The following is a 24,013-nucleotide window of genomic DNA, read 5'->3' as shown; positions in this document are numbered from 1 at the left end:
CCTGTCTGTAACAGATTGGCCCTGAAAATGTACTGTGGCCCATACATTCAAAAGTTTCGCAGTTGTAAGCAATCCTGAGCAGCTGGACCAGTCTGGGTCAGAAAACTGATGCTTCGGTGGCAAGGTGCTGTTTGCCCCACTAACCTTTCATAAAAACTGCACCATCGGCAGTTAGTAATAACTTAGCGAAAGTGAGTTTAGTTATTGTCATGCTTGAACAAGATCGGAGGATGATTTTAGAAACAAAAACACAAGCACTTGTATTTAATCGCATGCCTCCCCTGGGCATGAATTTCCACTGTCCCAGTGTTTTTCTTAAACTGTAATTTGCTACCACCCAGGTATTGCATTGCAGTTGTACACACTGGCATGCACTAAATGTTGTTGAACTGAACACTATTCTTTGCACAATTACCAAATGATGAGTGGAAGCTTTCCACTGTTACCATTGTGAAGCATTAACCAGAAGACTAGCTGTGCACACTTTAAAGTAGCCCTTTAAATTAGCGGCAGGATGGTGAAACACATTAGAGAAGGACTAAAACATCTAGAAAGTGGTTAGATGTTGGAGATGTTTTAGCTGTGAACTTAAGAGGGAATCTTGCAAGCAGCTCATCACCCAAAGAAGGTGAAGGACAAAGGCAGAAGATACTAAAAAAAAAAAACACAAACCTGTCTTGTAGAAGGAGAGAGAAGTTACAAGTGGTCATGCTCTATAACTGCCACTTGGATAGATCCTTGTCGGTATGAACAGGAATAACAGCAGACTGGATGGACCACGTGGTCTTTTTCTGCTGTCATCTATGAAGTTACTTTTTTGTTGTTGGGAAGTTGCTGTCGCATAAATCAGAAGAAGATGGGACTCGATAGAACTTAGCTTTCCTTCTAGCCTGACCAACTACATAAATATGATCAGACCTTACCTAGAAAAGAAAGAAGTAGGGAATTCTCCCCAGTATTAGTAAATGAGATTAGAGCAGTGAATGCAGGGCTGCCTAGGCTGTGAGCTTTGGACATTGTGGATATTATTCCAAAGAGACTTTTCCCTATTCTGTGCTTAGGAAAAAAAAAATCTTTATTGACTAAGGCCCTTTATCTTTCGCTTTCCTGGCTATTAAAGCTAAAACCCAATCTTCTGCTATTCCAGCTTTCTAATTTTAGCCCAGCCAAATTAGAGAACGTCTGAGTAGTTTGCATTGCTTGGGCTCATAAAAGGAAGTAAGAGAGCTAAGCACCTCCTCCTGAGAACACCCTGGGACCCGAGATTCCTTTAGGTTCAACCCCCTGTTCATGAGAAGAAGAGTAAAGAACACCAACATGATTCCTCCATTAACTACAGAAAATTACCATAAATATTTGCCCTTCTAAATATTGCTAAGATCTCAGTTTCTTTGTTATCACATTGCAGTCGGCGTTTTACTTCGACTTTATAAAAGTAATACTGAAAAGGTCGGATGGCTTTATTTGTAGGGGTCTCACGGCTGGTCTCCAGGAGGGTGTTATGCCAGGCTTTAGGTTACTGTACTATTTGGTTACAACATCAGATTCTTCTGTCAAGGGACAACACAAAACAAAGGGGAACAACAACTAATATGATGTGAGCCTTCTTGGAAGCTGGGCCTAGTCCTTCTCAGCTGCCGGGATTCAGGAGAAGAGGTTCTTAGTGCCATTGGTTAAGTTCAGTCAACTTCATCTGGGACAACGTTCAAGATGACATCTTCATTCCCTCGGCGTACCACAATAGAAAGGGCCTGGCTGCTTTTCACAGCATCGCTCACATCTTCTGTGGAGGTCACTGTTTTACCGTTGATGCTAATAATCACATCGTGGTCCCTCATGCCAGAGCTGCAAGAAAGAAGCAGGGTGTGAGCCGTGCAGCAATTGCAGCTCATGCCAAAGGTTGAGAACAGGAATTATGTATGGAACACTAAATCTGACAGCCAAAGTTGGCAAATTCATGGTCTGTAGTTATGTAGTTGTTTTAAAAAGTACTTCCAGCATTTTAATATGCCCAACTATACTCCTAATCTTAGAAGACTGACTTTTTTTTTTTTTTATGATCTGGCTGTTTTCCCCCTGCACCTTTGTACTTCCAGCTTAATCAGAACTAAGACTGGGATCTGGTACCATGAGCCTTCACTCAGAACTACCGGTGGATTTTTCCCCTATTTTATATCTGCTCCCAACTTACGTTAGTTCAGTCATTGCAGCACCATTCCTCAAATGGGGGCCAGATAGCAGGGCTCTTTCCAGAGGCTTGCAATCCTGGACCCTGGGTGTTACCATTGCATGATGCCTGGGCCTTCCTTGCGTTATCTCCAGGCCCAGCTGACATAAGGAGCAGAAAATCCGAGGCAGGAATTGAACCCCGAACCCTCCCCCACATGGCAGTGTGCAGCACTGTGACCAGGCCAGCCCATGATGCTCTCCTAAGCAGGAGCTTTAGAAGTCTTGTAAAGCAACATGCAATACAAGAGGGATGAAGGAAATTCTAGGAGACTGGTTTCATAACTGGAGAAAATGCTTTTCAAAGGGCAGAGTTCTGGAGCAAGGACCTTTCCATAGGAGACATTTTGACATGGAGAGCTCAAAAGGTGCTTGAGATTAAAATGCATCTGGGGAATGGAAATGCAAAAAATTATATGGATAGATATGTAACAAAAAAGTGGCAACAATTTAAGAAATAGTGTTCTAAATTATAAATATGGGGGGAAAAAAACCCACTAAATTGCTTGCTTATAACAGCTAATAGCATATTCACCTGATGGGATGATTAAAGCCAACGCATTGCTCAAAGCAAAAGAGCATAGACGCCATAAGCTTTTGCAAGCAAATTTAATCACATTGGCATAAAAAAAATTCCCATTGAAGTGTTTAAAAAAAAAAAAAAATGATGTGCTATTAGAAGCTCCAAAAATTACGTATGTGACAGAAGAATTTTAGCTTAAACAGTGTTCAAAGAGCCAACCATTTTCCTAGCCAAAATAGTTTGAGATGTGCAAATCTGAATTTGATGAATGCAATCTAAACCGCTTTCTGTTCTCAAACATCCATCAGATCGATGCAAAGATAAGTTTCTCTTATAATTTCTAATCTACGACCGAACATGAGTTAGTGAACCATCAAGGAAGTTCAGCACTCTTTGATTAAGGATATTACCCCTTGATGAAGTTAGTTATATAGCAAAATGGAAGCCCCTTATAGGGGTTTATGCAACTAACTTCAAGGCTGAACGGGGCTTTAACAAGTATGAGTATGTTGGTTGCATTAAGGGACAAATTCGCTTTGGACATTATTTAAGATAAAATTCTTCTGTCACGTAATTGATTTTTGGGCTTCTAATAGCACATCCTTTGTAAACATTTCAGTGGGATTTTTTTTATGCCGGTGGTGATTAAATTTGCTTGCAAAGCCTTATGCCATGTATAAGGCAAGGTATTTACACTATTGCTTTGTGCAATTGCTTTTTTCATCCCATCAGGTGAATATACTATTAGCAATAATTTAATTTGTTTTAAGCAGTTACATCATTTTTACAGATATCTATATCCTCTAAAGAGTACACCTTTTAAATTTAATGGGGTCCATTTTCAAGCACTGCAAATCGGCTCGTTACCTGGATCAACATATCTGGCTAACTAGCAGGATATATTCAGCCGTTTAGTTACTCCACTGAAGATACCCAGCTATCTTAAAGACAGCCGCATAAGTTAAGCGGCTAACTCTGAATACCTGAGTTATGTGTCTAACTCCACTCCTCCCAGAAATGCTTCCCACCCACCTTTGACCCATTCCCGGTTTGATGTGGCTAGAATGGAGCCGTAAATGGCAATCAGTATCACTGTTTTGCCATTCAGACAGATAATTCTTCAGTTATCTGTCTAAATGACTTTTTGAATATCGACCTCAATGTTGTTATTTCTACAATGTGGGCCACTGGTCACCCAGACTGACGAGCCTCTGTAGAGGAGAGGAAGAAGGTTCCTTCTCCCACAGCAGGAGGTTACAGGAAAGTGGCTGTATGGCCTCTGGAGAAATTGTATTTTAAAATTAATTCTTTTAGAGTGACTATTAGCGGTAAATATTAAGAGCTTTACACCCTTGGGGTACATTTACAATGTTTTCAGTTGACTGGGATGAGTAATAACACTTCACCTCATGTCCAGGAGAAATCTGTTCCATTTTCATCTTTTTTTCTTTTTTTTCAACTGCATTTTTTGTAGATTACCTAAATTGTTACTTTTGTTCATGCTTCAGGGTAAACAAGTAAGAACAGCTTGCGTTGCTTATCTCAGTTTCATCTTTAATCTAAATGTGCATCTCCCCTCCTGTCAATTGCAGTTGAAAACTTTCTTAAAAGTATTTAATTTCTGCTTAGGGCTGCCATGAAAAGATAATTCCCTTCAACTCTCCAAAACTGTTGTACCTGCACCCCATTGAATTAGCTTTTTTCACTGTTAAGAAATGAATTTGAAAATATAATTTCATTTCATCCTGCTACACCAGTCCAGTTGATACAAGTGGGTTATGACCTCCTACCAGCAGATGGAGGCAGAGAAGAAAAGTGTTCCTGGGTGCCATCGTTATCACTACTTCGAGCTGGTGCAACATAGGAACAGCTCAGTATTTCTCTGCCTCCAATAGATGGTAGGACTGATGGTGCAGCAAGACTTCTTTAAGCCACTGAGATTTAGGAGCAGGCCCCTGGTACTCCCAGGAGAGTGAGCCTGCAGAGAGGGTTCCCAGTCCCAGAGGGGACTAAGTAGAAGATGGGGAGGGGAAAAGTTGTTTTTTGGTTTGGGTTTTTTTTTTCCCTTTGGTAGTATAGAAAAAAAATAAGGACTTAGGAAAAGCTGATTTTGTGTATCTGCTAATGGTTCCTCCGATTGCATCTCCCCCTCCCCCCTCCCTCTGCTCCAGAGCTGAGGGTTGGGGGGGGGGGGGGGGAGCAAGGAGAGAGAAAGTGAGTCCTTCTAAGTGGCAGGACTGAGGTAAGTGAGAAGCTGTTTGGCTTTGCTCTTCGGGGATTAAGTGTGCTATAGATCGTGCAGTTTGCAACATTTTGGAGGCTCTTTTGCTGCGCAGCTTGGTGGGAGGTGCTGAGCCAGATCATGGACGAGCCTGAGCACGGCTGCTGCGACTGCATCATGTGTCCGGAGCAGGAGCCAAGGCCTTGGGGAGATCGACCATGGGAACAACCAAGGTAATAAAACAAATGAGATTTCCATTACCGGGCAACCAAGGGAAGAGATCCAATACAGTTCAATGTGATCCAGTGCATCCCCCGTACAGACCTAGCCTTAAACACTCGACAGACTTGCCAGCAGAGAACTCCCTGCTGGCAAGCACTTAGAACAGCTGGGTCTACCTTGTAGCCAATGAGTGCGGGAGGGTTCAATCCTGCCCACAATACCTAGGAAAGTAACAATGCTTCTGCTTCCCCAGTTTTCCACAGGTAGAATAGCTCTCTGTGCAGACCTCCAACCCACCACCTCCTGCATCAGTGGCTCAAAACCCCAATCATTCTCACATGCAGCTCCCTTCTGATGCTGCAAGCGGCTTTGGGGAGAATATCCTTTAGGAGGCTTCTTGTGGAAAGGTTTCTCCTGAATTTTTTTTGCTTCCTACTCAAGGCTTTCTGTGCAGCATAGAAGCCCGGGAGCAGGAGCAAGCTGTTAAGAGGTTTTGGAGTCTGCCTCTCAGTTGTACCCTGGGGACCAGATCCCCAGTAAGAAGCAGCAAGGTTACTCGTTTTGGTCCCAGAGGAGGTGCAGGAGGACCTGGAGGGTCTGCCAGAATCGGCTAGCTGTGCCTCGGAAGAGGAACTTCCCTCTGACAAAAAAAAAAAAAGATTCCATTATTTGTGTATTTCATAAGGCGGAGATTGCAACACCTGGGATCCCATTACTAGAGGTCCTCTAAAACCTTTCCTCTTCGTTCAGAGGTGGAAGACATGGTGCTGTCAGAATGGGGAGTGCAGATGTTTACTAAACTGTATCCTTTTTCTCAGGAGACAGAAGCAAAGAATTAATTTATAGCAATGTCATCCCTAAGTACCCCTTTTATCCCTTAACCATCCAATGGTCCAGTTGACTCCCGCACTGGCTTTTGACTTTGAATGTACCTGAAAAAGTTTTTATTATGAGTTTGGTTTTTTTTTTTTTTGCTTCCATGGCAAGCTTCTTTTTTAAATTCTCTCTTTGCCTTCCTTATAAATACTTTGCATCTAACTTCCCAGTGCTGTTTCCGGTTTTCTTCATTCGGATCCCTTTTCTATTTCTTGAAAGATGTTCTTTTAGATATTATAGTCACTCTCATCTCACCTTTTAACCATGTTGGTAGTCATTTAGCCTTCCTCCCACCTTTTCTAATGCATGGAATACATCTGTTAAGGGCTTCCAAGATGGTATTTTTGAACAATGTCCGTGCCTGATGTAAGCTCTTAACTTTTAAAGCTGCTCCTTTAAGTTTTTTCCTAACCATTTTTCTCATTTTCTCATAGTCACCCTTCTGAAAGTTAAATGCTGCCACAGTAGATTTATTTAGTTTCCTCCCTCCAGTTATTAAGTCAAATTTCATCATGTGATCACTATTGCCAACTGACTCCTACATTGTTACACAACGTCCTTTGTTCCACTAAAGACTAGGTCTAAAATAATTTCTTCTCTTGTTGGTTTTTGTACCAGCTGCTCCATGAAGCAGTCATTTATTTCATCTAGGATCTTTACCTCTCTAGCATGTCCTGATGTAACATTCACCCAGTCAGTACTAGGATAACTGAAATCGTCCATTGTTACTGTGCTGCTGATTTTGTTAGCTTCCCTATTTTCTTTTAGCATTTCATTCTCTGTTTGTTCACTCGGGCCAGGCGGATGGTAATACACCCCTCCCCAGGACTATCTAAAATTCTATCTTATGTGAAGTGTGAGGTCCGCCATCTTCACACCAAGCAGGCAAGTTACCAAGTGATCCTCACATCCCCCCAGCCACTCAGTTATCTACCTTCCTAATAATCGAATCACCAACTACAATGGCCTTCATTGTAACGAGGAGGCTGCATAAAGCATAACTGCTGTTGTATGGACAAATCCTGATAAAAATTGTAACCCAAGGAAATGCAGGTAAAAGACAATGTAAAGTCAGCTGATGGAGAAATATCCAATTTATTTTTTCCTTTCCAAAAATAATTTTCATGCCCCTTCCCATCCAGCTCATAATGAATTTTACTCCACATCCACTGTCCCTAGGACAGGAAGAGATGTGCGCCAACAAGGGTAACTGCTAGAGATGTGAATCGTGTGCTAGATCGTCTTAACGATCAGATTCGGCTGGGGGAGGGGGGGAATCTGATCGTTAAGATATGTGAATTGGAATCGTGTCCGATTCCAATTCACATCGCTAGGGAGGCCCGTGCCGCTAAAAAAAACAAACCACCCGACCCTTTAAATCGACCCCCCCCCAAAACCTTTTAAGATTACCTGGTGGTCCAGGGGGGCCTCGGGGAGAGATCCAGGGGGGCCTCGGGGAGAGATTTCGCGGCATCAGCTGTTCTAAAAAAAAAAAAAAAAAAAAAATGGCGCCGATGCCCCTTTGCCCTTACCATGTGACAGGGTATCTGTGCCATTGGCCGGCCCCTGTCACATGGTAGGAGCACTGGATGGCCGGTGCCATCTGGCGCCGGCCATCCAGTGCTCCTACCATGTGACAGGGGCCGGCCAATGGCACGGATACCCTGTCACATGGTAAGGGCAAAGGGGCATCGGTGCCAATTTTTTTTTTTTTTTTTAGATGGCTCCGGCCATCCAGTGCTCCTACCATGTGACAGGGGCCGGCCAATGGCACGGATACCCTGTCACATGGTAAGGGCAAAGGGGCATCTGTGCCATTTTTTTTTTTTTAAGATGGCTCCGGCCATCCAGTGCTCCTACCATGTGACAGGGGCCGGCCAATGGCACGGATACCCTGTCACATGGTAAGGGCAAAGGGGCATCTGTGCCATTTTTTTTTTTTTAAGATGGCTCCGGCCATCCAGTGCTCCTACCATGTGACAGGGGCCGGCCAATGGCACGGATACACTGTCACATGGTAAGGGCAAAGGGGCATCGGCGCCATTTTTTTTTTTTTTAGATGGCTCTGGCCATCCAGTGCTCCTACCATGTGACAGGGGCTGGCCAATGGCACAGATACCCTGTCACATGGTAAGGGCAAAGGGGCATCGGCGCCATATTTTTTTTTTAGAACAGCTGATGCCGCGAAATCTCTCCCCGAGGCCCCCCTGGACCATCAGGTAATTTTAAAAGGTTTTGGGGGGGGGGTCGGGAGGGGGTGGGTTGTTTTTTTTTATCGGGCCATCGGCGCCATTTTAATTAGTGGCAGCCAAAATGGCGCCGATGGCCCGAGAGCGGGAGATCGCGCCGGGACACCCCCCCCCCCCCCACTGGACCATCAGGTAACTTAACATTTTGGGGGGGTTCGGGAGGTTGGGGGAGGGTAAGGAATTGGTTTTAAAGGGTCGGGGTGGGTTTAGGGGTTGTTTTGGTGTGCCGGTTTTCCCACCCTCCCCCAAATAATTCCCGTGCCCTATTTAACGATACAATAAAAATGCCCCTGACGATAAATCGGGGGCATTTGTATTGTATCGTGCACTCTAACGATTTTGGACGATTTTAAAATTATCTGACGATAATTTTAATCGTTCAAAAACGTTTCACATCCCTAGTAACTGCTTGTGGGAAAAGGCTAAGATACTTCCGGAGTCATGCCTTGTGGTCCCCAGTATTTTCCATTGCCTTCTAAATCCCTGCTCCTTCCCCCAGTCACCCTTGCCAGAGTTACAATACAGCCTCATTTCAGTCTGCGTACTCAACATCCGTGGATGGTGCAGTTTTGGAAGGGATTTTTGTGTTATGTTGAAAATGAAATATTCCAATTATTCCAGTGTTGATAGATAATAACTTTAAACCCAAACCTGAAGATCTGGCCAAAAAGAAGTCTCATTCTGCTTGCAGCACACAAGTTGTGTTGTAATTGTGAACCCGTTTACACAAGAATCCCTGAATAGTTGAAGTCCCAGCATCTCCCAGGCCTTACCTTGCAGCTGCTGTCCCAGCTATCACTTCAAATACATAAACACCAGAGGTCACATCAGGGAAGTCTCTGTCACGCACTTTCAGCTCACGGATGAGACTAAACAAAACAAATGGAGCATGAGAGCTGTTAGACTGATGTAGGATCCTTTAGATCATTTCATTAGTGTCTGCCTATGGGCTCTGCAGGGATCATTTACAGGGCAAGTTTTACCACAGAAATGGGCTTTTTTTCTTTACATTGCCTGCCCAATATGTGGATGAAAGTAAGTATGTATGCTTACCTGGACTAAGATGAGGCGATCCTGTGGGTGGAGGTAGGGTGGGATTTGCACTTATTCAAATACATTTGAAAATTCAAACACAGGCCCATCAATTTTCCCCAAAACTCTTGCACACTAAACAAGTGTAAGTATATGCAGGGTAGATGTGGTGGAATCATTTTCAAAGCGGACTTGTGTCCATAAGTCCACTTTGAAAAGTGGTGTAACTTATACAGAGGTTTGCCAGCTAATTTATGCATAATGTTACAAAATTACCCCCTTGAAAGTTATCTTGAATACTATAGCCCCGCACAAGCTTCCTATGCTTTATAAGACTATCAAGTACACATGTACGTGACTATGGGAAGAATTCAAAGGGTATTGATGAAAGGAAAAGGTTCTCATTGGTGCTATGTGCTTAGTTACCATTAGCAGCATACAGGGGGATTTTTTTGTTTTGTTTAACTTTTTGTTGTTATATTTTACTTTACATTATTTTACAATAGTGCACACTAAAACATTTAAGCCTTATAGCCCCATGATTAAAATCTTGTAGACGAGCCCCACTGGGCTTCATTTGTATTCCCCACTCCCAAACCCCCTCCCTTCCATCTCTCCCCCTGCATCTTATCCCATCCATTGATCCAAAGGGGGCAAGTGTGATACCCAGTTATTCCTGCTCCGCTGATTCCAAACTTCAAAATAGTATCAGCCAAACTGAGGCTAGCACCATTTTGAAGTATGGCACCAGAGAGGCAAAAGCAACTGGGGATCGCTCCTGTCGCATAGGGACCCATGGATGGGATATAATATGGAGCAGAATGGATGGAAGGCAAATTCATGGGGGCAGTGGCCCACCCAACCAGAAGAGGCCTGTTGGAGCAATGCCATCATGGGATCCCATCCCCGCAATGGTGAAGAGGATGGCCGGATCTACAAGGCCATTGTGGGTCCCATTCCCGCGATGGCGAAGAGGAGGGAGCCTCAGAAGAAAGGCTGCTGCGGGATCCCATCCCCAAGACTGTAGAAGTAAGAGTTTGGCTGTGCCTAATGCAAAGGCCCTGCATGTATGTGGGTGAGAATGGGTGTGTGCGGAGAATGTGAGTTGGGGGGGGGGGGGGGAGGAGAGCATATGAGAGTGAGAGCTTGTATGTGTGAAGGAGTCTGTGAGAGCGTGTGTGTGTGTGTGTGTGTGAGGGGACAAAAGTAAGAGAAGAGAGACACTGAAAAGGAATTAGGAAATGAGCAACAAGGGAAAAATGAGAAAAAGAGACCAGGACCAACTGATTAGAAAAATACAAAAATCAGACAACAAAGGTAAAAAAAAAATTATTTTGCGATTTTAGCAGTTTGAATATGCCATCTTTGGGAATGTGCATTTCTTATATTTTTGTATTTTGCTTGCTCTTCAGTATTCCACTGTTCAGAGTCTAGTTTCTCGGGCTTTCTATTTTGGTTTTATCTGCATATTTCTGTTTCTGATTTGTAGTCTCTTATTTCTGTATTAGGTAAAGGTCTGTCTCTGATTTGCATGTGTGTATGTGACTGAAGTGCAGTATTTCTGCTCACATGTAGTTTCTCTGTAGTAGTCCAGCTTATTCTGTTATTCCAGTAGGTGATGTATTAATGTTCTAGAGCCTGGTGTAGTATTTGCATTGCTGCTTTTTCATAAGGTTGCTGTTATTTGAATCCTGAGAGTCAGTTCTGTGACTGTTTGGTATGGCAAGGTTCTAGTTGTCTCTTTCTTTGCAGGAGTTTGTGTTACTTCACAAAATAGCAGTAGCGGGATATTTTTTGCTGAGGTGACACCAGAATTTGAATTTTTTTTTTCATGTTAGTTGTAATGTGAATTGTCCTAGCTCTGCTCTGCACCTATTCTTATGATTAATGATATTTTATTGTAGTTATGAAGATTTCTGGTTTTCTGCAAAGAGGATTCATGAAAGAATACATTCATTTTTTATTTATTGCATGATTGGATCTGATTGTTTTTCTTTGCTTTTTACATGATATATTTATGCATTTATAAACTGCAATAAATATAAAATACATTTAATACAGATTAATAAGGAATTTTTAATACTGGTAAGTGTTTGAAATAATTGAGGCAAAATATTTTAAAGTTTCATGCACGATGTATATAATGGCTGTTGCAAACTACTTAGAAAGCCAATGTAGAGTGAGTATATGGCATTATTTATCAATAAGAACACAACTAGTAGGTCTCACACCTGCATGCCTACAGCCCACCCATGTTAACCTTGTGTCCACACAAAAAATCAGTTCTGGCTACGCCACTGCATGGGGGAGGAGGGGTTCTCTAAAAAGTTTTAATTGATGGTTTAAGCCAGATAGAAACAAAAAATAAATTTGGGATTTTTTTTCCATTTCATTTAGAAAATGAATTAAAATAGGAAATGTCTGACTTTTTTTTAATTTTGTTTTCAATGAAAGCACATCCCTAGTAAGCAAATATATAGATACAGTTGATCAAATACAAAATACATTGAGGGGAATATTCAGCATTACTTAACCGGATAAGTTAGGACTTATCCAGCTAACTAGTGGTGACTGAATATTCAGCTCCATTAAACAGCCACTACTTAGCCAGATGCTTAATTATCCAGTTAAATAGCCAGGGCAAGGGCATTCTGAGGAGGAGCCAGAAAGGTTATCCAGTTAACTCGGATATTCAGAGTTATCCGGAAAATTTATCTGGCTAAGTGTGATCAGCCCATAGAGCTGTCCTAATGTTAGCTGGATAAACTTATCTGGCTAACTCTAAGATAGCCAGATGTATTTAGCAGCGCAGCCACACTACTGAATATAAGGGCTAAGGGAGTCATTTTCAAAGGCTTATTGCCTGCAATAGTATGCTGGGGGCAGAGTCGGGGTGGCGAGGAGGCGGACTCGGCGGTGTCTTCGCTGGCGGCGATACGGTTAGTAATATTATCGTCGCCAGTAGTACGTCCAATAGTGCCACCTTTCACGGTGGTGCTATTGGGTGCAAAAGCCGGCAGCGAAAACACTGCAATGGTGCAATGGCTGCCGGCTTTCGCAGGCCCGCCCCCGTTTTCACTGGATTCACCATTCTGTGATAGAATGGTGAATCTAGTTAGCTGTATATACTGATCCACCTAACTAGCCAAGCCACACAGCAGCTCAATATCTTCCTCAGTGAGGAGAACGATGGAAAAGCCGAGATCAGAGATGAAATGTTCAGCAAGAGGCTATTAGTTGGTCAATATTTTTCCATGATGGTATGAAACTGGCAGTCTCTATAAGTCTGTGTATGTTTCTTACTTTGAAGACAGCTGAAGCATTCGGACCCCCATGTACTTCTTTTTCGGAAGGGTCTTTCCTGGAAAACAGGAGAAACATATGAATGAAATCGTACCACTCTACAGCTGTAGAGCCAGCACACACCTTCTGAAACAAAAGAACTAACGAAGAGGCATGACACTAGCACTGCCCCTATTGACTAGCATGCTCCCCTACCTTTTAACTGGCGATCGTGAGACTCTGCTAGAAACTGCCGGATTCGGTCAGAAGGGATTGCAAAGGATATGCCAGCAGTTACCTTCAAGGTGTTTATGCCGATCACCTCTCCATCCTGTCATGAGAAACACAGACTGAAGCAGGCCATCAGTAAAAGGCCCATAGGCAGATTAGGGCAGATTAGATAGGCCCCACTGGCCTTATTTGCCATCATGTTCTATATTTCTCTGTTTCACAATCCATTGAGAAACATTACAGATGTAGACTAACCCTAAATATTCTCTAACCTTGACTGCCATGGTCTTTTCTTTCTTCTTTTGCTTCTGCAATATGTTGTTTTACTCGGCCACCAAACAATCAATTCTGTTCCTAAGGAGCTACCACCAGTGATGGATACAAAGTACAATTTGTTTGCTTTGAAAACAGAATTCCACCCCCACAAAAGGTCCCATTATTGCATTAGCTCTGGAATCCCACTGTGGGGGAAGAGTTGCACTTTGATGTCATAAAGCGCTATCAAAACAGCCTAGGTCGCTGCTGCGGCGGACGCACTGAAGCATTTGCCACATTGGGTTTAAAGCAATCCTTTCCTGATCAAAGTGGTTTGTTTTCCACTGATGACCTTGTGGGAGCTCACATTAAACAGGCATGGCATGTCTCAGCCATTATCAATCACCCATCAACCAAACATCAGCTGCTAGATGGGAACATAAAATCTGACACAGACTCTTGAAAGATGGGCAAAAGACTTGCAGTGCATTGCTCTAAATGACATCTGCATGCAGAGTTATCTCTTGAGCAGAAAAGCAAATCTTCAGAAAAAATACATAAGCAAGTTCTGAGCTGGACTGTTGTCTTAAATCCAGAGACTGCGCTAAAAGCTTGCAGTTCAGCAGTGACCTTCTATAGAGATCGGACTGGGTTAGATAAGGTTAACAAGATATCATCCAAAAATAGATAAATATTTAAATTTCCCTTCTGTACCATATAAATGCCTACAGATTCCCTTATTCTTGTAGTGAGCAGCTCAAGAAAGAGTGCAAATAACAAAGGGGACAACGGACACCCCTGACGTGTCCCTCTTTTGTACTGAAAAAGGATTTCCATATCCTCCATTTACCTTGACTCTAGCTATCGAGTCTGCAACTCCCTGCTTTTCAACTTACCTCTCATCTGACCGCTCCAAATCCTTCAAAACACAGCCGCCAGAATACTCACAGGAATGAAAAAATATGATCACATCGCTGCAACACTCATTTCACTATACTGGCTTCCAATAAAATACAGGATTGACTATAACATACTATCAATAATACACAAAATAATATATGAAAAACAAATAAATTGGCTAAGTGCATCCATAAAACTCCACTCACCAAACCAAAATCTCCGTTCAGCTAACAAAGGTCTATTAAAAATTCCACCTGCTCGACACAAACTTACCTCAACTCAGAAGAGAGCCATATCCCTAGGAAGCCCCGAACTATGGAACTCCCAACCGAACTGAGAACACAAGAAAATCTAAAAACCTTCAAAAAAGAACTAAAAACATGGATGTTCTCCAAAGCCTCCCAAAACACTCTATGAATCTATGCTACAACTTCCCTCCCTATTGGCCCATACAAACATGCAGATCCAATCCAAAACACGTAATTTAACATGTACAATTTACAACCAAACTATGTTTATAACAAATAAGATAACTATGTTAACAAGCTTATGAATTTTTGAACACTCTGTTAAACATCGAAACTTTGTAAACCGTTGTGATGGCGAAACCGAACGACGGTATATAAAACTCGATAAATAAAATAAATAAATAAATATGGTTGTTTCACCCAGGTCATGAAAAAAGAACCAAACTTCATTCTTTCCAGGGGTGTGAATAAAAATTCCCAGTGGACCATGTCTATTGCTTTTTCAGCATCTATAGATAGTAATATGAAGGTTATATTCTCCTTTTTAGCCCCACCATACTATGTCTGTTACTTTATGGACATTATCTGCTGCCATTCTTCGAGGAATGAATCCCACCTGATCCCAATGAACTAGATGAATCATGCTTAAGCATCCCACTAGTACTTTAGCTAAAATTTTTAGGTCCACATTAATTAAGGACATGGGATGGTAGGACCTACATTGAGTGGGGTCTCTCCCCGGCTTCACTATGATTGTTATTCCAGCAATGTTGGAATGGGCAGGTATGGAAGCTCTCTCTCAAATTCTATTAAAAAAAAGTCTGTGAGGGGTCCCACTAGCAAAGGGCAACATTTTTTGTAATAGCAGCCTGTGAAGCCATCTAGACCTGGTGACTTTCAGATTTCAGAGATTTGATGGCTGCTATTACTTCAATTGTACTAATTGGTGCATCTAAACATAAGAAGAGTTGGCAAGGAGACTGATTGCAGGTATGTGGTTATAGTATCTAATGTGATAGACCCATCCTTGCTATATAATGAAGAGTAAAATTTAGTAAAACAATCCCGTATATCTGGGGTAGATGTTAAGATATTACCCTTATTATCCCTAATTTTGGCTATATTATTCTGTGTGGACAAAATCTTTAACTTCCTAGCTAGCACTCTACTCACTTTGTTATTCCCTTCAAAAAACCTTTTGTTTCGTACGTTCAAGTGCATGCACTATCTGGGTTGATTCTAAAATATTAAGTTCACTGTGTGCAGCACTAAGTTTCTTAAATACTGTGCTGACCAGTGTGGTGGTATGAATCTGCAACAGGTGGCTTATATCTCACAGCAATTCAGACTTACGCCTTTCTTTCCTTTTTTTTTTTTTTAAGGTAGTTACTTGTGCTATGAATTGGCCTCCATAAGTACTTTGGGACATTCCCATAGGGTACCTGCTGAATTAACTGTGTGTTTGTTCATTTGGAAATATTCTCTAAGAGCAGCATTCACCAATGGAAGAGCATGTGTGTGTGCAAGAGAGCAGAAAATTTGTGTGCTACAAACTTCCTTCCTCTTGCGATTTCCAGTTCAGTTTTTGTCTGCACTTTTCCATTTATATTTTATGGTCTGTTTATTCTGTTTTTGGTGAGGGTCTGTCTGTATTTTGCTTGTGTGTCCAAGGGGAGGTATTCTGCTAGTGTATAGTTTCTGTGTAGAGATCTATAGCAGCTTGGCTTGTTCTGTTTTCCTAATAGGGGGTGTTTTAGTATTTTAGTGCCTGTCGTAAGGTTTGCATTGTTACCTTTTCATAGATAGGGTTGTTGCTGCTTGAGTGCTGGCAGTTAGTGCTGTTTTGATATAAAAAGTGTATTGTATTGTAATTCTGTTTTCTTGTAGCTTTCAGAGGGCCAAGCCTATGCCGTGTTATAGTAGTTCCAAGTGTTTGTTTTGCTTTTTTGCAGGGTTTTCTGGTTGGCACCACAGCATGGCATGTAAATATAACATTTAAAAAATCACCACACCACTCATGGGGGTAGATTTTAAAAATGTGCGCGATCGCATACTTTTGTTCGCGCACCAGGTGCGAACAAAAGTACGCTGGATTTTATAAGATACGCACGTAGCCGCGTGTATCTTATAAAATCTGGGGTTGGCGCATGCAAGGGGGTGCACATTTGTGCAACCTGCGCACGCCGAGCCCAGCGTGCACTGCCTGTTCCCTCCGAGGCCGCTCCGATTTCGGAGCGGCCTCAGAGGGAACTTTCCTTTGCCCTCCCCCCACCTTCCCCTCCCTTCCCCTACCTAACCCACCCTCCCGGCCCTATCTAAACCCCCCCCCCCTACCTTTGTACGCGCCGGCCGGCTGCCCCGCTCCGTGTTCCGGTCCCAGGGGCTGGTCCGGAGGACGAGGCCACGCCCCCGGAACACCCCCGGGCCGAAACCACGCCCGCGTCGCCGCCCCCGAAACGCTGCATCATGCCCCCGACATGCCCCTTTTACAAAGCCCTGGGACTTACGTGTGTCCCGGGGCTCTGCGTGCGCTGGCGGCCTATGCAAAATAGGTGCGCCGGCGCGCATAAATCCGGCCGGATTTACGCATGCAGGGCATTTAAAATCTGCCCCATGGGGAATACTTCATATTCTTATCCATGTATTTTATATATATAAAGGGAATCAGTATCAGAGATAGTTGTGCTCTTTCAGTCTCCAGGCTCTTGCCCGCAATGGGCTTCAACCAGTATCAATGAGCACTAGATTTTACATCATCTACTGCTTCCCACACACCATTTTATTTAAGTTTTATTTAATACTTTTTATTTAATTTTATTCATTACTTCTTTTTTTGAAGTAAATTTCTTCTTTTTATGCTTAAAACCCTTTAATTAAACTTCCAAATTGAAATGTACTTATCTTTCACTTCGAAGATTTTTACTTTACAGAATCTTAATCTTCTACTTTGCCCGCTGTGTTTTCTTCACTAAATACACCAAACATTGACAATGTTTTGGCATAGTCGTATGTCTTCTTCAGGGGATACAACTGATAGAATACTGGAGTTTTGGGTAATCCACCTTCAAAAAAATGATATTCTTTTTCTGTGATCACTCTTCAGAGCTTGCCTCTGGATATACAAATATCTCTATATGAGAATCAGTTCTTTTTTACAATTATTCATAAACCGACAGACCGAAATACTTTATTGAATTATGACAGCTGTTATCCTCTGTGTCTAAAAGACAGCATTCCATTTGGACAATTCTTGCGGTTAAGACGATTATGTTCCACTACACAGGAGTATAAGGCAAGGGCAAAAGATATGATGTTGAAATTTATACAGAGGGGTTACTCTTTAAAGGTGGTTAATAGAGCCATGAAAAGAGCTTGTTGGAATAACAGGGATTTGTTATTGAATCCGGTGCAGAAGGAGAACCAACAGAACCTTGCTTGTGTATTACCATACTCCCCGGCCATTCAGGAAGTAGTAAGGAGCATTAAAAGACATTGGCATGTATTGCAGCTGTATTCGGTTTTTAAGGAGAAACCAATGGTAGTCTTCCAGCGAGGCAGTAATATAAAAGTTCAAGTAGTTCGGTCATTTTACAAAGAGGAGGTCACCGAGGTGGTTGAGCAGGTTGGACATTATCCCTGTAATTCGTGCTCAGTTTGTGCACAAGCACATTCTAATAGCGGATTGTCCTTAAAAAAAACCCCACAAACTACTAGACTATAAATCAAAAGTAAAAACAACGTGCCTGTCAAGTAAACTAGTATATGTAGTTTGGTGCCCGTGTGAGTTGCTATACATAGGTAAAACCATGAGGCAATTGAAAACACATCTTATTGAGCACAAAAGTGCAAAAAAGTAGAAGCACCTTTGGTGCAATATTGCTTAAATGAGGGGCATGAATTTGAAGAGTTGCGTTCTATAGTTTTAGAAGTGATGAGATATGGAGTGAGAGGTGGTGATGTAAATCTGCAATTACTCCAGAGTGAACAGCGTTGGATCTTTAAATTAGGAACTGTACATCCAGCCGGCCTGAATAAAGAGGTAGATTGGTCAGTATTTAGATAGGTCCAGTGGAAATGGTTTGATTGGTTCATAAAGAGGTGGTGCCGTTCTTTAAAACTCGTACTTCCGGTGTGGGTGTTTGAGCGTTTTTCACCATTATGTGTGAGCTGCGAGGTGAAGCCGAGGTGGCTATGAGAAAAGGGTGAGTTTGACTGTGGTGCCTGTTTAAATGTTTAAGAAATGTTGGTGAGTTTGATGTGTTCTTTTAATTATAGAGAAAGTTGTATCCCCTGAAGGAAGGCATAAGACTATATGGAAACATTGTCAATGTCGGCTGTGTTTAGTGAAAAAAACGCAGCAGGCAAAGTAGAAGATTAAGATTCTGTAAAGTAAAAATCTTTGAAGTGAATACATTTCAATTTAGAGGGTTTTAAGCATAAAAAGAAGAAATTTGCTTAAAAAAAAAAGTAATGAATAAAATTAAATAAAAAGTATTAAATAAAACTGTGGTGTGTGGGAAGCAGTAGATGATGTAAAAGCATGCATGAAAGAAAAAACTAAAATCTAAATACTTAATAAATGTGAAATGTTACTTTTATTTTTATTGTCAAGCCCCAAATGTGAATCCTCTCAGATTCTGGGTCTATGTGTTTATTCTGATTCATTCTTCATTCTGGTTCTGGTGTCAACGAGTGAACCACACTTGGGGGGGGGGAATGGGACGGATACATTGTCAAACACTTATTCTCAACTAGTAACCTGATTTTTATATTTTATTTTATTTTTTTGCAGATTTGTTTTGGTTCAGGTTTAACAGAGACTTTCAAATAATAGATCTGATTCAGGAAAAGTTAAAGTTTTGGTCATTATTTATTTTGCTCAAGTTCAGATTTGATTTGACTCCTTAGCCAGAGGAGAAAGGTCTCTGTGCTGCTCTCATGCAACATTTGTAAGATTTATGAGTTAAAATCATATCTAGCCAGACACACTAAGCTTTTTCTCCAGAGATGCAAAGTGGGATAAACCCTTTAGAACATCTGGCCCATTGTGCCTTAAATTCTTTTGACCCATATGTATTTCTCATCTGGAGAAAACTTACTAAGTGGAAAAGGTCAGAAGGACATCCAGATTCTAGCAGGCCTTCTCACCAGCACTGTTTCTCCCTTTTAATGCAAAAAGGGTAATCAGTCATTCAGGCTTTATAATGATAATATCAGAAACTGTAGGCATTGAAGTGTCTCTCTCTGCCTTCAGTCCTTTATAACTGGAATACTGGGTCTCTTTTCAGAGGGCGTCTGTTTTCTTTTTTAGGGGGGGTTGTATTGAGAAACCCAGAATCCTGCCTTGGGTACTCATTCTTACACACACACAGAGGAGAGAGTGCCACAATACTTTCCAGGAGCTCTGAATGAGCCTTTCCCATATTTTCCTATCTTGTGCCCACCCATGTGTAAGGTAAGCCAGTTGTGAAATTTTAGTCAAAGCCAATGGCACAGCAGGTATTGGAAATAGCAACAGATGTGAGTTGCCCAACATCAGAAGCAAAGGCTTCCTTGACATCTTTTTTTGTTGTTCATTCTTGGCAGAGGGCATTTTTTTTAAAAATCTGCAGGATTTTACCAGCTATTGCCAAGGAGATATAAGCAGAAAAGGGAGAGAGGTGATTCCTCGTGAATGAAAGACTGAGGCAGAGCTGCTGAAACTGGTTTTATCCACTGCAGCACTCAATCTTGTTAAAATCAACACAACCCCATTCCTTACCTGTGCTACTTTGGAAGACAAGCCACAAAGCATAATGCAATTCAAAAACAAGAAGAAATCTTATGTAAAGAATGGCCTCACAGCTTCAAGACTAATGTATCTGTCTAGAACAGTGGCCACCAATTCTGGTACGCAACCTGGAGTCTATTTATCATAGACTGATTCAGGACCAATTCTCATTGTTCCCCCCTCTAATTTCCAGCCAGCCAGAGTTTGCCCTGTGTTACAATCCTCTGCAGTCATTGTGAATCACCTCATCACAAAGGGTAGCCTTCTGCGCTCAGCTTGCGAAGGAAAAGCCCAGTACCTTCTGTTTCCAACTTGCTGCAGCTGAGAAGCTGCTGAACACATCATTAGCCTCTGGAGCATGCTATCTCAGAGACCAGAAGCTTCATAACATTTTTTAAAACATTGATATAAAGGGGGAGAGAAGAATAGTGCAAGATTAAAACTTACCAGGTTCACTAAGGGCCCTCCAGAATTCCCATACTGCAAACAGAAAGAAATGTGTGTGAAATGACAAAGAGCCTGCCCAACACCTCAGAGGCAGTACTGGGAACTCCCATGCAAAAGGACCCCAGGTTCACTTTCCGAGTTGGGTCTTCTGCTCCCTGGGATGGCTGGAGGCAACATTCACAGCCCTCAGGGTAGGAACAGTGGTAATTTCTGACTGGACAAATCAGCTTTTTCCAGTTCATATTTTCCCATAGTTCAGGAGATTCATAGTAATATAGTAAATAATAGAAGATAGAACAATTGGCCTATCAAGTCTGCCCAGTTATTCTGGTTGGTTGGGCCAACCAAAGTAGCCCAACCACTTATAGGATATTGCTCCTCATCCAAGTCAGTTTCTCTCATCTATCTCATTTGTTCTCCACCATCCCGAGTAGATGAGTATACACATTCCCATACTTAATTGAGCACCCAGGTGCTTCTTCCTCAACATTTTACCACAAAGCTTTGTAATAATCCAAACAGCTATCAAAATGAGTGTGACTGTTGCCCAAAATCAGCAAGGCTGTTGCTATGAAATGCAGCCACCTATGTTCCTGTGGCCTTGATGGATTGTATGTTGGGGTGTTATATTAATTTACATTTCTAGACCACTTTCCTTCTATCAAAGTACAACCTAAAGTGGTTTACAAAGAAAAAAAACCAGTACAATAATAATAAACATACATCAATATATCACTAATCTAATACAGCAAGAAACTAATACATCATCATCACTGTTAATTTAGGACTCGCTTTTTCCAACAAAAAGAGTTCAAAGCGAGTTACAACAATGAAATCAGTAATCTGGTCCAGTTATAATGAACAATTAAAGTTTAGTTACAGTAATATCAGTAGTGGCTTTGGGCTTTCACTTGACATTGCTCCAGAGAGCATTTCAGCATTGATACACTGGTAGGTTGAGGGAAAGAGAACCCCATAAGAACTCAAGGACTAGGTAGTTTAGTGGTCCAATTTGTTCAGTATCTGCTGAGGGTCATTGGTGGTCTAAATTGTACAAGATATTAGAGATCTATATGTGATTTTAATGAGTTAAAAGTTGGCAAGTGCCGAAAGCTACTTTGAAGTACCAAGTTTGCAATAATTTCCTAAATGTTAGAAGGCCTAGGGCATTACCTAATGTATGGGAGTAGGGAGTGCCAGACAGTGGGGCAGAGCCTGCAAAGGTCTCTGTTCCTGGTAGTTGTGAGGGGCATAATTCTGGGGAATGGTGTCACAAGGTGGAAACATAAACCAAACCTATGTCAGTAGGGAGGCTGAGCCATAATCCAGCTAACAAAATCTCCATTGAATACTAAAATAGCCCACTCAACACTCCTAAATAATGGTAGTTCACAGTCACCCAGTCAATCCCCATAGGTTTCCCCCTCCTTCAAGAGTGATCTGTAGTAAGGTCTGCTAAAGTCTTCTGCAGATGACATCACAAGGAACCCTAAGGGGTTCTGCCCTGTGCATAAACTGGGGGGAAATGGTTTGATTAGGGCCTAACCCAGTTACCATATTAATGAACTGAACATTTCATATTCTTGAAAAACTGCAAGAACTGTAACACTATACACTATATGATATGAACCAAGAAATCATAAGAACCTGGTTTGTTCTGAAAGATATTACTCATAAGCAAGACGAATGGATGACAGGGGACTGTTACAGATATGTAAACATACATTTAAATATATATCCAGTAACGTAGTTGTCATGCACATTAGAGAAGGACACGCTTACATTAATGATTGCATCTGTTTGAATGTAGTCCATGTCTGAGTCCTTCATTCCTAGCTCCTTGCCTCCTCTCTGGGTGGTGCTGATGATTCCTGTTGTCACTGTGTTCTGTAAGGAGAAGGGGCTCCCCAGAGCCACCACAAACTCCCCTGGCCTCAGATCTGAGGATCTGCCCAGCAATAGCACTGGAAGCGAAGTCTATGTGAGAGATGGAAAATGTCAGCTCCCTCTCAGACAGGCCCTACAATCTTCATAATATTTGCTTGCCATCTTACTACAGTCAGTAGCAGAGGCATCGGCCCAGTTCAAGACATTCTGTTAGCATTCCCAGTATATTCTGATAAATGCAGTGCTGTTTTTCTTTAAATTGCATCATGCTAGGATGGAAGTATGTTACTGCAGCACTATGAAATATTATCCCATAACACTTATGTCTGTATGTGTGTGTGTGCGCGCGCTTTAATTTTTTGTTCAGATTTTTTTTTTTTTTTTGCAATACCATCTGAGGCTTCCCTACTCTTCGTTGGGCTCAGTGCATTGTGGGGCAATTTCCCCTTAATGCACCTCCTTGTTTACCTTTCCATTTTAAGCTGCATAAATAGTATTGTCCTATAAGTCAATGCTTGTAGATGCTTTTATGAATACAACATATCAGTTCTACAATAATAACTCTTTGCAATACAATGTCTCTTGCTTTTAAGAGATAGGTGGTTTGAGATTTGTCCTCTTATAGTTTTAAATCAACAATGAACATTTACAAACATCTATACATAGAAAACCAACCGACAAATGCAGTTACCTTCACAGCTCTAGTTTCAAACCCTACACATATAAAATAGTCTATTATACACAGCCAAGCCATACAATACTATCATATATGCTATGATATAAAAGACAGGGAGAAACATCTTAAAGTACTGACTCTTTCAGACAAAATGGCTAGAACCCTGAAATCATCTCTAAATTGCATTTTCACTTAAAAGACCCAGGTATAACCTACTACAGTATAATACAAAGCGAGGAAAACCCCAGGTACAACATAAAGATAAACAGGGTGACACTCCTGTGGAGGAACATTTTTTCAGGCAAGACTATTGGATCAATGGCCTTATTATCAGGCTGCTAAATGAGAACTTCAAAACTACCCGGGAATCTAAGACATTTGAAATTAAGTTGATCACAAAGGAACTTAATAAGGACATTGGTTTCTTCATTCATTATCCCCCAAATCTCTCTCCATGCCCCTCCCCCTGTCTCTTCCCTATTGATAGCTTTTCAAATCCTAAAATTAACATTCTCCAGCCCCTTTTACCAATCCTAGCATGAGGTGTGTGAATCAAAGATTTTTATTTTTTTTTCCCAGGGTAATTGAAGTTAAATTATTTAGGAAAGATCTGCAAATGCACAAGGTGGAGTACAATTTTCAAAGCCACTTATCTAGGTAAACACGATTTACCTGAGTAAATTGGCCTGTTTGAAAATGACCCTCCTTTGCCTGGTCAAATGTCTACACAGGCTTCCATAAAATGGTAAAATTGTTCTTATCTGATAATTTTCTTTCCTTGAGTTCTGCTAGACCCATCCATTACTCTTAGGATTTCCCCATTCCTTAGCTGACAGAGGGCACACTCTCTCTTTTCCATGACCTCACTCCTCGTCATAAAAAAAGAGAGTAGTCCTAGGCCCTTGCCGATAGCCTCCTGTGAAAGAAACAGACAAGGACCCCCCCTTCTTTGCCTTAATTCTCTCCTC

At 41.7% G+C, this 24,013-nt stretch overlaps 1 protein-coding gene across 1 annotated transcript in view; it reads right to left on the bottom strand.

Annotated features, from left to right (window-relative positions):
- Positions 1–1,445: 1,445 nt before the first annotated feature.
- Positions 1,446–24,013, bottom strand: part of HTRA4 (HtrA serine peptidase 4) — a 53,104-nt gene continuing 30,536 nt past the window's right edge. The window contains exons 4-9 of the mRNA XM_029603954.1: positions 22,265–22,459; positions 20,483–20,515; positions 12,848–12,962; positions 12,653–12,710; positions 9,091–9,186; positions 1,446–1,845 (exon numbers count right to left, since the gene is read on the bottom strand). Of these exons, the coding sequence (XP_029459814.1) occupies positions 1,680–1,845; positions 9,091–9,186; positions 12,653–12,710; positions 12,848–12,962; positions 20,483–20,515; positions 22,265–22,459 (663 nt within the window). The 3' untranslated portion in view covers positions 1,446–1,679. The remainder of the gene's footprint in view (positions 1,846–9,090; positions 9,187–12,652; positions 12,711–12,847; positions 12,963–20,482; positions 20,516–22,264; positions 22,460–24,013) is intronic.

The sequence above is a fragment of the Rhinatrema bivittatum genome, chromosome 5 (genome assembly GCF_901001135.1).
Source record: "Rhinatrema bivittatum chromosome 5, aRhiBiv1.1, whole genome shotgun sequence".
NCBI lineage: Eukaryota > Metazoa > Chordata > Amphibia > Gymnophiona > Rhinatrematidae > Rhinatrema > Rhinatrema bivittatum.
This window is presented reverse-complemented; position numbering and strand designations above follow the sequence as displayed.